Source organism: Miscanthus floridulus, chromosome 14 (genome assembly GCF_019320115.1).
Source record: "Miscanthus floridulus cultivar M001 chromosome 14, ASM1932011v1, whole genome shotgun sequence".
NCBI classification, from domain to species: Eukaryota; Viridiplantae; Streptophyta; class Magnoliopsida; order Poales; family Poaceae; genus Miscanthus; species Miscanthus floridulus.
In genome coordinates this window covers 58,133,081-58,147,958 of record NC_089593.1, presented here as the reverse complement: position 1 = coordinate 58,147,958, position 14,878 = coordinate 58,133,081, and the positions used below count along the sequence as shown (strand labels likewise).

At 42.9% G+C, this 14,878-nt stretch overlaps 2 protein-coding genes across 2 annotated transcripts; both read left to right on the top strand.

Annotated features, from left to right (window-relative positions):
- The first annotated feature begins 5,305 nt into the window (after positions 1-5,305).
- On the top strand, positions 5,306-9,061 carry LOC136505422 (disease resistance protein RGA5-like). Its single transcript, XM_066500578.1, has 2 exons — positions 5,306-6,437; positions 6,854-9,061. Exons 1-2 carry the CDS (start codon positions 5,629-5,631, stop codon positions 6,879-6,881), a joined length of 837 nt encoding a protein of 278 aa, XP_066356675.1. The 5' UTR covers positions 5,306-5,628; the 3' UTR covers positions 6,882-9,061.
- Positions 7,221-8,933, top strand: LOC136503492 (disease resistance protein RGA5-like). The gene has a single exon (XM_066498554.1). The coding sequence runs from the start codon at positions 7,221-7,223 to the stop codon at positions 8,931-8,933; it is 1,713 nt and encodes a 570-aa protein (XP_066354651.1).
- Positions 9,062-14,878: the final 5,817 nt, after the last annotated feature.

Below are 14,878 nucleotides of genomic sequence, written 5' to 3'. Positions count from 1 at the left end.
ACAACTTGGTTCCCCCGTGCCTGGGCACCATAGTCCATGCGGCGCCGCATCTCGGTTCCCCTGCGTTTGTGCTCGACAGTGTGTGTTATGCTTGCTGTGGCTTTTGCCATGCCATGCACGCCATTCATAGAGAATGACCCAAAACAGCCACTAGTGATGGCATATGCCCGACTAAAGGTGCCTTGCCGTGTGGGACACGCTTCAAGAGGCTGATGCTCTAGGAGATGGCCTAGTGGTGCATCGATGGCCTCTGCTTCAACTGTCTAGAGAAGTTCTCCAATGATCATCCACAGCACTATACAATGAAAGGCATGTACATGATGGAATTGACCGATGCCCCCCCCCCCCCCCCCCCCCCCCCATTGACAGCATGGTCCAAGAGGACATGGCCTCCGACAATGACGCCAAGATCTCCCTCCACACACTCACCGGGATTAAGATGACCAACACCATGTACCTCGCCACCGTCATCACCAGCACTTCGCTCCGAGCCCTGGTGGATTCCGGATCAAGATGTGGCTGGTTCAAGGCATACGTGATGCATGAACAGATCCTTCTCATTCAAAATCAGATGCACGCAAGAAGCGGACCAAAGATAAGAGTACTACGGGAAAACTGGGACCAAGAAACTCTCAGAGGTTTAATATTAGAGTAGATAAATTCAATGATGCTAGCTAGATCCAAGCAAAGTAGGTTCTATTTGATTTTTAGCATCTACTTAGAAAATTACAATATGTTTTGAGGCCTTTAGATATTTTGTTTGGTGTTGAAAAAAAATCTAAAAATCAAAATAGTAAAGTAACGTGATTAACAAAACAAATCTGAAAAGGAATGTGACTTGCTGCACGTTGTGAGTGCAGCCAGTCTTCCAATGGCCAATAGGCCCCTAGTCAGCTAACTAATTGCCGACTGGGCCCTGCACTGTGATTTTTGCCTGTCATGTATACTGTTGGCAATTCACAGGCCCATATGTGCTCAGTCGGTGTAAAACCGACATCTAGATCTGCAATTATTTATTAAAATAATATTATTTAAAAAAGTTCTAAATTGCCATCCAACATAAGAAAAGAACTTAATGCTTTGGACTATAATGTTTTACATGCCAGAAGAAGTTCCTCCTATAATGTAGCAATCCAACCTTGGACAGACATGCTAGCAGCACTGACATCTGCCGCCATTAATTGCCCGTTGTCCACTCCCTCCATTTTATGCAGGAGCCGATCACCTCTAGCAACATTGTGGCAGGGAAGATGAACACGTTGTCACTGCCATAGTCAAGCAAGTGCCGGAAGCGTACTAGTCAAGGAAGCCCCATGTGCTCCGGACGTTGGGCCTCAGCCAAGCAAGCTACATGTCATCGTGCACCTGGATCCCTTCATTATCTTCTTGTTTTTCGTCCAGTCAGACGAGTACACTGCTGTGCAACTGGCACATAGAGCACAACGGCTTCCATCATGTGGTGGAGGTCGATGCAGACACTGGCAACAATTGGTAAATAGAAATTGCAGAGTGAGAGGTTTTGAGTGATGCCCATGCCAGTCATCTGTATCCATCTATGGCCTGGACGACCTTGTGCACTTCGGCGCTGGGTTGTTGGCCTCTAACATTCTTTGGTTTGAATTGTTGTATTTCTGATGTCTTCCATTCCTAGAGAGTACTTGAATTTTGATCATGCCTCTCTTGGGTGGCTTGTTGCGCATTTGTGCAGCTACATATAGGGTGGCACGCTTTGTAACTGCTTGGAGTGGCAATATCATGGCTAGGCTATATATACACACATGAGTATAAGGGTGCTATCGCTTTGCTCGGCCAATATATACTTTATTTGGTAGCCAAGGAAGCCTCTCATCCACTTGGTACTGTGGAAAGAGTCCAAAAACGTGAGTGGACCTATTCTTTTGTTGCCTGGACCGTTTTGTGATGTTGTCTGTTGACCCTATGACCAAATACACTAATAATTAGACCAACTTAGTGAAACTAAAAACCTTGGGAAGCACATCATTTTCTAGCGGAGAATATATAGACTGCAAGCCCCGTCGGTCACTCCTAAACTACATATGGCCTAACTTAAAAGACAAGAATCTAAATTATCCACCCATATTATTATGAAACATAATCTAATATAAACCCCCAAATTTATTTGTAAATTATTACCTATCATGGTTAACTAAAACTTTAAAATTATACCTATTTTCGTTTCTAACCTATCCATTATTATTCTTACTACTACTGCTGCTGCTGCTGCCATAAGTATTATTATTATTATTATTATTATCATCATCATCATTATCATCATCATTATCATCATCATTATTATTATTATTATCATTATTATTATTATTATTATTATTATTATTATTATTATTATTACTATTATTATTGTCTATATTGCTCTACATACATTTTATCAAAAAATATTATAATATGTCTATATTGATAATACATTGTATGCACTATATTTCTTAAAAAAAACTACCATAGGCAGATACAAGTAGCCTCTGGTTGGCCACAACCAGCGACAGGAAGCCAGAGCTAACTATGCCTTCTTCTTTCCCGAGCTGGCCGTAGCATTCCTACAATGAATCTAATTTTCCTTTGCCTCTGGACCATTGGCCTCAATTGTAACCCTCACTTATTCTGATGCAATTCTTCTCCAGCTATAGGCTCTCTTTCTCTGGCTCATATGACTGCTTGTATCTCTCTTCCATCTTAAGTTCTTTGTCTTCGTGAAGCAATTTTATGTTTTCTGCATATATGGTCCAAATCCTCCATGCATGCATCGCCTCCACCTCTCGCCCCAATGTTTGACGACCTTTTTCTTTCCCATTGATCTTGGTTTTCATTATTACAATGGGCACTACGTGCCTATATAGCTGAGCCTTTGGGAACTACATGGTGCATGATCCCTAACATAATAGCTTCTGCCACCAGTCTAACAGCCCTTTGGTTCACACAGGTGCCATAATGTGACCTGCATATGTGGTATATGGGCTGTGCCCAAATAAATAAAATGATGGTGGTTGGTGAGGCTGCGCTCATTCAACAAGTGACTACTCTCTTTATATCTTCAATAAAATCAAGCCAATATCTCTGAGTTCAAGTTTTTTTATTCTCATCATCCACAACATACATAAGTTCGTCTGCACACCAGGAATCCTAGCATAATGAGTGTCAATTGAAGGGCCTAATGTTTTCTCAGCTCCATGCATGCATCCAAAAGATAGATTTCATACAAGAGAACTTCTAATAAGAAAAGTGGTGGACTGATAGATTTAGTACAAGAGAACTTCTAATAAGAAAATTGGTGGATTGTCTTCTTTGCAATGAAAATACACGGCATAACTGTCGTCTTTGCGATGAAAAAACAGAGGTATAACTTTCTTCTTTGCAATGAAAATAAAGAGGAAACAGTAGGGTATCTCTTTCCCGCTGACAGTTCAGTAAAAATGTCAAAAAAAATTTGTAAAGGTACAGGTCAACTTAACACCTTTTAACATTTTGGAAAGCTTCAGAACAAGCTTACATTTTCACTTCATGGGAGATAATAATTTTGGCGTCATGGAGTATCTGCAATCAATGGAATAGTCTCATCTTTATGTTGTTATTGAGGCATCATTCATATGTGAGCCTGCACTGGTTATCCAGCATTCCATTTTCATGCATGAGCTTGCACCAATGTGGAGATGCGTCTGGAGCTACACTGACCATTCCGAATTCCGAATGCCTCCCATCCTCACGCTGTCTTTGCTTTTGTGCCTAATTTCTGGGTCTGTGTCCAGTGAGTGTTCAATGATGCCCCTGCTAACCCCTTGGAGATCGTTGGCTGACCAAGCAAAGATGTCTTTGTTTTTCGCTAGTAATCTTATGAGCTGCTCTTCCTCCTCCTTGTGAGTTCTGTGCTATGATTAGGTGTACGCATTTGCTATTAATAAACTAGACTATTTGCTTGGTTGGTAAGGTTGCTGGATGGCTTATTCTGAAACTAATAAGGTCTCTACCTTGGGGAAGTGTGCAAAAGCTAGGCAAGGAACCAATTAGATATTCAACTTCAGAATTTTTAGTGTCCTTGTTCTAACCAATGGATAAACTACTATACACATCTAGGGCAATGCTGTCACTTAGCATGTTTGGTTTCATGAATGGACTCATCCGGCATGGATCAGTCTCACATGCAGATCAGACGGGTCGTCCCATACTTTTCTGCGGAATGAGTCTGTTCCACAAAATTAGTTCGATGACGGATGGGTTCATCTCCTGACGTGAACCAAACACTGCTGTCAGGTTCAGATATAGCATTGGATCGTTCCGCGCCTACTGTTCCGAGAAACCAAACACGTTGCATCGTGCTTTTTATAGAGTTTCAGGGCCATGCCCCGTCCATTGCGTTATAACAAGGACCAACAGTTTGTTTGGGTGCTAACCCAAGGTCTGTTTGTTTGGGTGCTAAACTGCTAACCCAATTGTCCGTTGCGTTATAACCCATGCGCCTGACAAAGTTTTGATGGATTGCGCACTTCAATTGTTCTCTTTTTTTTTTCGGGTGCGTTAACGTCATGTTCTGCTGGCCACTCGCCGTCGGGCAAAGCCGTTGCTGTACTCTTTTCTAATTTCTCTTAGTGAAATACACGCCTAAGCACATTCTCTCAAAAAAAAAAGGTCTGTTTGTTTGGCTGGCTGTAAGCTACTGCTGCTCTTTGGTTTCTAGCGAAGGAATACTGTAACTGAATGGGTGGTCAACACAGCAGCAGCTAGCTGGCTGCTGCAGCACAGCAAACAGGCCAAAAAAACAAAAATCTTTCACCACCGTCTCTCCAACGGCATACTCCCTCTGTCTCGATTTAATTGTCGTTTTCGGTTTTCGTGCCATAAGTTTGACTCGATTTGTAGAAAATACTAGCAACATTTGTATCTCCAAATAAATTTATTAAAAAACTAAATTCAAAGATCTTTCCGATGATACTAATTATGTACCATAAATAATAATCTTTTTAATATATATTTTGTTAAAGTTGTTTCTCAGGAAGGAGAACGACAGAAATTCTGGAAGAGGGAGTACGTGATAGCAGACTAGCAGTGGCGCTCAACTCCGATGATTTCGCTGTCAAGGAGTACTAGACTGAATGACTGATCAGGCACGTCTGCACAGGAACGCGTAAATGGCCCAGCCAGTCAACGATGGGAACGGGTTGGTTTAAGCTTGTCTTGTCCTCATATATAGGAGTTGTACTATGTATTTTGTTGAATGCTATTGCCGTTCAATTTCAGAATTTATTAGGCTTGTCCTGCCGTGGTCCAGTCTCCGGGACTAGTCTCGCTGGAAACTGCCTGCCGCCAAGCTTCTCCATTATTGCAGCAGCCTAGAACACACTGTCGGTGAAAGTTCACAACCATATACTAAACCGTTCCCTTGCAATTTACATCCCAATCCCAGCTTCTCAATTTGCAGAGACGTCACAGATCCGGAAAGCAACAACACAGAAAGCAGTTCTTTTGCAAGGAGCCTCAAGCAGTTCTCCAACTCGATCCGGTGGCCGTAGCAGCCAGGGTGAGATCCATCCCTGCTGAGTGCTGACTGCCTCACGGCGGACAAGTGCCGGAGCAAGCCAAGAATTGTTCGTCGTTTGGAAGATGGATGGGGCACTAGCGAGTGCTTCAACAGGGGTGATGAACTCCCTGCTCGCCAAGCTCTCTGCAATGGTTGAGGGGGAGTATGAGCTCCTTGGAGTCACCAAGTCCGACATTGCTTTTCTGAGGAACGAGCTCAGCAGTATGAACGCCTTGCTTCAGAAGCTGGCAGCAGCGGAGAAACTTGACGTGCAGGTACAGGTTTGGAGGGACAACATACGGGAACTAACCTATGATATCGAAGATTGCATTGACATGTTTATGCAGAAGCTCAACCATGGCGACGCCGCCAGGGCAGGTAATTTTGTTGAGAAGATAATTGGTAAGGTTAAAAAGCTATGGTCAGGCTTCCAGATGGCTAACCAGATTCACGAGCTCAAGGCTCGTGTGGTTGAGGAGAGTGAGCGTCGCTTGAGATACAAGTACGACGAATCGATCTCCACCGCGGGCAAAGTGGAGATTGATCCACGATTGCCAGCGCTGTATGTGGAAGCAGAGAAACTTGTTGGTATCGACGGTCCTACGCAGAATCTCATGGATTGGTTGATGAAAGACGACTCGACACAACAGCTTAGAGTGGTGTCTATTGTGGGTTTTGGAGGCCTCGGCAAAACAACTCTCGCGAACCAAGTGTATCGCAAAATCAAGAGTCAATTTGATTGTACAGCTTTTGTACCAGTTTCACGAAGTCCCATCATAAAGAAGATACTCCGTGATCTGCTTACAGAACTGGGTAGTAGTAAGACTCATGCATCAGAAGACGATGAGCGGCAACTCATAAATAATGTCAGAGCATATCTACAAGATAAAAGGTAAGCATAAAAATACCCATGTCTACTTCGATAGAAATATCCAATATTATGATATGAACAGAAAAAAAAGAAAGGGTGTGTGGGGGAAGGGGGGGGGGGGAGTGTATATATTATCGGATTACGTAAGGACCTCATCAGTCTGCTGCCCTCTTTACCTACCACAACCAAGTCTATCCAAAAGACAGTACAATTGTTTGTGCTTGTAGGAAGGTATACTGCAATTAATATATTTCAGAAACACTAACTTTATAAAATTTATTTAATAATTTATGATCAATGTTTACAATAAGTAGGTAGTGGTATATCTATTAAAATTCTGTTGTGAATCTGCACTAAGTTTCTATACAATCATATATACTAGCAATGGAAATTTGTTACTTGATCTTGTGAAACTAATGCCATTGCCATTCAAATAGGTACTTAATCATTGTTGATGATATCTGAAGCACAATCGCCTGGGAATTTGTGAAGTCTGCTTTACCTGAGAATAAATTACGCAGTAGAATAATTACTACTACAAGACATTCTGATGTAGCCAGATCATGCTGCTCAAGTTATGAAGGATATATTCACAACATTCAGCCTCTGAGTAACCAGGACTCCTCAATGCTGTTTTATAACAGAGTTTTTCAAAGGCAGACCTCCTGCCCGCCTCATCTAGAAGAAGTCTCTCTGTCAATAATAAAAAGATGCCATGGTCTGCCACTAGCTATAAACACAGTAGCTGGTTTGTTAGCTAACAGATCAAATGATATAGACCAATGGGAGCAAGTTCGAGATTCTATGGTTTCTGGACTTCATTCACAACTAGTTCGAGATATACTCCTGCTTAGCTACTATGATCTTCCACATCATCTGAAGTCCTGCTTCTTGTATCTTTGTATATTTCCTGAGGACTGTAAGATTGCAAGAGAAAAGCTAATATGGAGATGGATAGCTGAGGGGTTCATCACAAATGAAATTGGACAAACATTGGATCAAACAGGAGAGAACTACTTTAATGATCTTATCAACAGAAGCTTGATTCAACCTATTGATATAATGTATGATGGGATGGCTAGAGCCTGCCGACTCCATGATACGGTGCTTGATCTTATCATTTCACTTTCCACAGAGCAGAACTTTGTCACAGTGGTAGAGGGGGAGATGTTTAAATGTTCCGCTGACAAGATTCGCCGGCTCTCTCTCCTATCCAGCTTTTTGGAAAATGATGTACTGCAGGAGATTATGAACAAGTGCTCACAGGTTCGCTCGCTGATTAGGTTCCACGTGGCAAATAAAGAAGCCCCTCATCTGCCAATATTTCATTCTTTAAGAGTATTGGTTCTACGATGTACTTGTGCCAACCTTGGTATTAGTAACCACCACATTAAAAGTATTGGGAGCTCTTTGCAATTGAAGTACCTGGAAATAGGTTGTCATAGTATTACTGAACTTCCAGAGACCATTGGAGGCCTGCAGTATTTACAGACACTGGACATACATGGCAGCAAAATTGACAAATTACCCCCAACCATAGGCAATTTGAAAAATCTGGTGCGTCTACTAGTTGATTTTAACATAGAACTGCCAGATCAGATTGGCAACCTGCAATCGTTACGCATGCTGTCACATGCTTATTCGTCTGGCTCTGTGAAATTTCTGGAGCAGCTCAGGCGTTTGACTAATTTAAGGGTCCTTCACATAAGACTGCACGGCAGCAGTGAACTTGGTGATCATGGCATGTGGAAGTATCAAGAAGCTTTGGAATCATCTCTCACTGTGTTGGGTAAACACGGTCTTCAGTCACTTGAGATTGACACTAATGATTACTCGACAAGTAGACTGATGGATCTATTGTGCTGCAATGCTACATTTCTGCGAAAGCTGTGCAACCAGAGTTATCTTAGTAGGATTCCACAGGGAATGCAGTGTCTAGTAAATCTTGCCCATCTTGATATCCGTGTTACCTGCATCAAACAGGAAGATCTCTGCATCCTTGGCGCCATTCCAAGTCTGCTCTATGCCATACTGACCTCACTTGAAGCACCTACTGAAAGGCTTAGTATCGGCAGCCAGCACTTCTGTTACCTTAAGGAGTTTATCTTCAGGTCCTATGGGGAAGATGGACTGAGGATGGTGGCTGAACAGGAAGCTATGCCAAGGCTTCGAAGTTTAGGGCTTAATTTTAGAGCAAAGGAAACAGAATCCAAGACAGGTTTTGAGTTCAACTTTGTACACCTTGCAAAACTGGAGCATATCACCGCCACAATTGACTGTTACAAGGCCACTAGAAGCAGAGTAGAGGCTGCAGAAGCTGCCATCAGGAACACAGCCAACATCCATCCGGGACATCCTACACTACAAATCGAGAGATTTAGGGAGTACAGTACAGTGGAGGATGAGGACAGGAGGGAAATGGTTCTGGCGGTGGAAGACAGTACAACATGCGACAAAGAGGTTCAGCAAAAGCACTCAAGAAAACGCAAGTGTTGCGAGGGCCTACTGCCATACTAGTGGGGTTGGGAAATAAGGAACCTATCAGTGTTTCATCACCATCGTGTTCCATTCTATCATCAAGTAGGATGATTAGCTACTATCTATCATCAATCACGATGGCGCATATTGAAGACACTGTTGTATTACGCGAATCTCTAGTCGTAGCGAATGCAAGCATGCTTATTAAATTCTAATGACTATACCAACGAATACTATAATTGCAGTTCTATTTATGTATGAGTGTGAGAAGGTAGCTAGCAGCATCATTGGTGTAATTCCGCGACAAATAACTTCCAGTTTTTGAAACACGATTTCATATATAAATTATGAAATGGCACCACATGCAGTTTTCTTCTAAAAGAAAGTGACGAGGCTAGAAGTGTAGAACTGGGAATGCCACAAGTGGCTAAAAATTTGTAGCAAACATGTTATTTATTTAAATTTACTTCTTGTACATAAGTGGTCATAAACATCAATAAACTCGTACACATCAAGTAGGGAGTGGCCGTTGACACCAAAATTTGGGTCCGTGTAGCACCCTTGGAGTTCATCATTTGTTAGGTAACTGTAGTGTCTTCAGGATTAGCTAGCCAAAAGGGCATCAGGGTCGGCTGAATTCCATGATGTCGCCGTTTCAACAATGGGCTGTGCCAATAGAAGATGACAAGCATGGTGGACTCTGTAGAAGAGAAAGATTGGAGTCCAAGTTATCTTAATTTAGAATGTTCATCTTTTTTTATAAATTTTGAAACTAGTCTTGTTCGACCAGGACTCGTAGTCAAGCCTCGGGTATAAATATTAGACCATGGCTATTGTAATAGACATCTCTCATCGATCAATCACACCACTACCTTTACTTTTTGGCTTATGCCACCCCTTAGAAATAGGAGTAGAGTAGATCTCAATGAGTTCTTTGGGCAAACAGGGCTGCATCGGTTAGGTCCGACCTCTTGTTTGTTTGTGAGTATCCGTCACGACTTATACTTTGTTTATAAGGTTGCATCGGTCTAGCTCGACCTCTTATAAGCTTTGTATAAGTTAGTTATCATCAGTTATTGTAAGATTGCATCGGTCCCGCTCGAATCTCTTACAATCTCTAATATAAGTTACCCCTTGATTCTTATCAAAATTTGTAAGGTTGCATCGGTTCGGCTTGATCTCATACAAATTTTGTTACGGATTAGTTATCGGTTAAATCTATTAAGATTGGTAGGGTTTCCTTGCTGTTTTTAATAGATTTGCTAGTTATCGATCTTATTATAATTAGTATTCTTACTATTTGTAACAATATCACTCTTTACCTGATTAAGATTGAAACAGATCGGCTTTATATCTCTTTAAATCATCGTCTTGTTGCCTTTTCTTGCTTAGATCTCACTTTGACGATGGTTTCGGCTAGATGAGTCGTTTTGTCTCAATCTTGATCAAAGATAGCATGTGGTCAGGGTGTGTTTGATCTTAAGTAAGCTTGCTAGTTGATGAGATCTGGTCTAGAACTGCTATTATGGCTGCCATTGATCCGGTCGACCCCCACTGTTAGCACTATAGATTGAAAATTATCAAGTAGTAAGGCTTGCTTATGGTCAAACAAGCCTCTGGCTGCATGCTATGTTCACATCGGCTATTTAGCCGATCGCTCATGCTTTCACGATCGTAACATGCTTTCATGATACCGTTAAATATGAATAGACTCACATTGTTTGAAGGTTTAATTTGTTATCTTTATTATAGCTGTCACCGATCCGGTTAAACCCTACTGTTAGAGATAATAGGTTAGATCTAATAGGTTTATGGATCTGTCCATGTTTAATGATTGAGTGTTTGCATGTTATGAGCTTACTTCCACCGGAATCGACTGTTTTAGCCGATGGCCTGCTTATTGAGAATACACTGGCTATAAATGTATTTGTACTCGTTTTTATCCTGGTCAAAAGCTAGTATGTTTCTTCATTAATAAAGATGCTTTCATGTTTATCCATCACACCTTTACATGCTCTCATGATCATCGGCTCTTAAGAACTATACAATTGAATAACTAATAATTGTCGATATACTTATTTTACTTATCATGTATCATGAACATGCTCGATATCGACTCTCTAGTCAATAGCCTTATCTCATCGGCTATCTAGCCGCACATTTAAAACTGTCTGGAATAACCACTGGTATGTTCCACCTTAAATTACTGATCAATTTTCTCCCCTTGTCAATTGCAGGGTCAAATTGACTGGCACGCCCTAGGTCACGACCATCCAGTCCGGTGTTTCTCTAAGCCCGGGAGAGCTCGGGATCTACTCCACACGGTTTCTCTCGGCTTGCTTGCGTGTGCGCCCGACGGCGAGGCAACCAACCATTTTCACCGTCCACAAACTTTTTATTTCGGGTTGGCTTCATTCATAGGTGACGACATGTCAATATTTATATACCATTTCAGTAGGGGCCTCGGCCTCTCCGGTTTCCTCAAAATATATTTATATACCATTTTGTTGCAGCATGACTTCAAAAGCTGGGAGCACCTATGTTTTTCTTAAAAAAACACATCGACGGGTCAATACTGGCTCTGATCGGCTGTCTGTCTGTGTTTGTGGCTGCCGATGTGGTTGCAATTTTTCCCTATTCGGTACTGTAGCTACTCAAGACATCCCTCCTGCTGCAGCAGCGGCAGCGCTAATAAGCGCACCCAGTGCTGGTGCATGCCTCCGCAGCTTTTCTGAGTCTTGCTTATAAGCTGAGCACGATTATCTAATATGCCATGATATGGAGAATCAGCAGTCTTAATAAGTTGGGTGTTTAGTTGTACTAATTATTTCTGATAGATTATCTGTTCTAGATGTAAAAAGACCTATGTACCACGATACCTCTCTTTTAGTTCGTTACAATGATGGTTGATGGCAATATTTTTAAAGATTGAGATAGAAATATGGTTCCATTAAGATGCAATGTATAATAGTCCAAAATAACACCGATTTATGCATATAAAAGAAAAGGATTAACAGAAAAAGAAAGGACAATGGGAACCTCGACTTTTCTCAAAATGTGTAGCACTGTTTGTGAGTCTATAGCCTTGGACTGAACCCAGATAAAAGTTTTTATTTCCATCCCAGTCCTTCTTCAAAATCGATGCAGGGGGTGGCAGGGCTAAGCCGATTCCGACCATGGTGGAGGCGGGCCGGGGTCTAGAGGGAGGCGTGCTTTAGGCCTTAGCAGCTATGTTCCTATTTTCGGAACGGGAACGGGAACTTCGGATATCATTATATAACGTGGGAATGGGAACATTCGCGTTCCCGGAACGTAGACGTTCCCAGAACATAGAACATGGGAACAGGAACGTGGGCCATATTCCTGTTCCCAAGCTGCTAAGCTCTAGGCGGCCGCGCAAGAGCTTAGAGGGCGTGGAGATCCGACATCCTAGAGCTCTGGAGCCTTGCGGTGGGAGAGGGAGAGCCTACGGTGGGAAGGGGTGCGGTCATGGAGGCCGCCGGCGGGAGGGTGCCATATCCGACAAGGACCTACACGCCGCTGTCGGATCTAGGCCAGGGGAGGCGGCAGTCGGGACGAAGGGAGGCGCTCAGGGTGGAGGGAGACGGTGGGGATGGAGCGGCGATGCGACACCCACACACGAGGAGGGGTGAGCACACGGGATAGGAGGAAGAGGCAGAGAGGGAACACGAGTGGGCGTTTCCAAATCGCGGGCCTCAACTCGCATACTGGAGGACGTCGCGATTGGTGGGATTAACGGCTTCTATGAGTCGTAGACGCGCCGGAAGCAAAAAGGGCTTCAATAAATTCCCTCCTTGGCACACATCTAATGAACACCACACGACTAACTAGTAACTATTGTGGAAACTGGAAAGCCCGATGCAAATGCTCTACGTCAGCACACAATCATGGTCTAGTCATATCGGACAATTGATGAGAAAGCTTTATTTGTCGTACACTAGTACACTGGTGCTTTCTCTTGGCGTCACCTTTTTTTTCACTGGCGGTTCGGAAAGAGTAGGCGCCACTAGAAATAAAACTATGGGTCCAGATCATGAACCGCGAGTGTAAATTTATTTTTACTAACTATTTTCTTAAGTTTACTGCCTATTTTTACTGGCGGTAGCCTTAAGCAAACAACCAGTAAAAATATATTTATAGTGGCGGTTTTCATAACCTAGCGTCACTATAAATAGACGCCAGATATTAAAAATTAAGTATAAAATTTGAATTTTTTAAATGACCTCAGATGGAGAAATGACCAAAAATAAAAGAAGTAGATCTTGAAAAGTTATAGAACTTTGTTGTTTACAACATTTCCATTTGAAATCATTTGATGTTTTAAAATGCTATTTGAAATTCAATTTTTAAATAGTTGAAGAACTCTAATATCTCTTTTTAATCTCTAACTAAAACTTGTAACTAGTCTTTCTCTCTCATACTATCTTCTTGTCCTTGCATGGCTTCCATGTGGGCAATCCAGGCTGGGCGGTTCTTCTCTCGGGGCGAAAAGAATCTCATGGGTGTACGGGCAATGGGATCTCCATAGATCCGGCATAGGTGTCATAGGGCTTGGTGGGCGACAGCTTCATAGGTGTTGGTGAAGCGAAATCCGGCTGTAGTCGTGCTCTAGGCTTCGGCGATGTTGAGGAAGACTTCACTCTTCGTGATGTAGATGGTGACTTCACAACGCTCGGTGCCATGTTCTTCATACTCACAGCCTTCATAATCAGGGTGCTCTTGGATACCAAGTCTCTGCATGGTGGCGTATAGAAGCTTGGGAAAACCTTTGGTGTGGAGGCAGTAGTTGCTGATCCAAACTCCTTCTGTCATTCTTTGGGCGTGGGAGGAATCGACGGAGGTGGTTTCGTAGGTGGAAAGCTGATGAGTGTGGCTGCTTTTTCTTTTGCTCAAAGGAGGAGAAGGCTGGCAGTGGGATGCTTCAGAGGGTGAGGGGTGGTGCTGAAAAGTGGAGGGGTTCCTTCTCTTATAAGGCGACGGGGGTGAGGCTTCCTTGAGATGATTTGACCGGTCTTGACTGGGGCCTGAGGTGTGCGGAGGAAGGAAGGGGAGTGGATCTCACTATATAGTAGGATATTGCGGCAGGGTGTAGTCTTAACGACCGTGCGGGTGGCGGTGTAGTCTCGACAACCGTGCGGGCGGTGGTCTTTGTTGGGTGGCGGTGTAAATCCGGAAATAAATGGGGTGACTTGAGGGGCTTCTTGGCTTCTTATCTCTTGATAGTGGCATTTTTCTCTTTCTTCTTTCCATTTTTTGATGATTTGAGCCTGAAATTTTCAAAAATACTTTTGGCACCAACAGAATTTCTAGGATTTTTTTTCACTCTTCTTATTTCAACAATTATCTTAGGGCTTTCTGTAGGGTAGCAGGTGCGTTACACGGATATACAAGATTATGATGATGAGTTCTTCTTCGTCAAGGCACATCTTGAGGGCTTCCACTTCTTGCTTTCGACGACATACTCCTTCTCGATATTTTCTTCAGAAATCTTCAGCTGGCAGCGCTTACTTCTGGATTTTTCTTGGATTGTTGGAATAAGTTGGCACTTGAATAAGGGATTTAGGTGGGTGATCAGTGTTGAGAGTGGGGTGTCTTGCTTCTGAAGGGGCAGCTGGCGGGGCATTTTATAGGCAATCGACGCCGAGGTTTATGGGGTGGGTGCATGCCATTATTGGTAGCATCGAGCAGCATCGAGCGCCGAGGGAATTGGTGTCGTGGGGGACAGCAGCAGTAGCTTTCAGCGTCGAGGTGACAGCAGGAGCGGTGTCGTGGGGCAGTGGTGCGTGGTGTTGTAACACCCTAGTGTTAAGCATTGCATTTGGTACCTGCATTTCATGAGCACAAGCATCATCCAAGCATTCATGAGCATGAGCATATGAAGTTTCATTTCATTCACATTATCTTTATCATATGTGATGTTGATTATATGCATGCATATGCTTGGGATCATGTGTGACCAATGC

Excerpts from the sequence above, each read along its gene's own strand:
- LOC136505422 (XM_066500578.1), top strand. The coding sequence starts at position 5,629 with ATGGATGGGGCACTAGCGAGTGCTTCAACAGGGGTGATGAACTCCCTG. Across the intron at positions 6,438-6,853 it reads GCATATCTACAAGATAAAAG|GTACTTAATCATTGTTGATG; the intron begins GTAAGCATAAAA and ends CCATTCAAATAG.
- LOC136503492 (XM_066498554.1), top strand. The coding sequence starts at position 7,221 with ATGGTTTCTGGACTTCATTCACAACTAGTTCGAGATATACTCCTGCTT.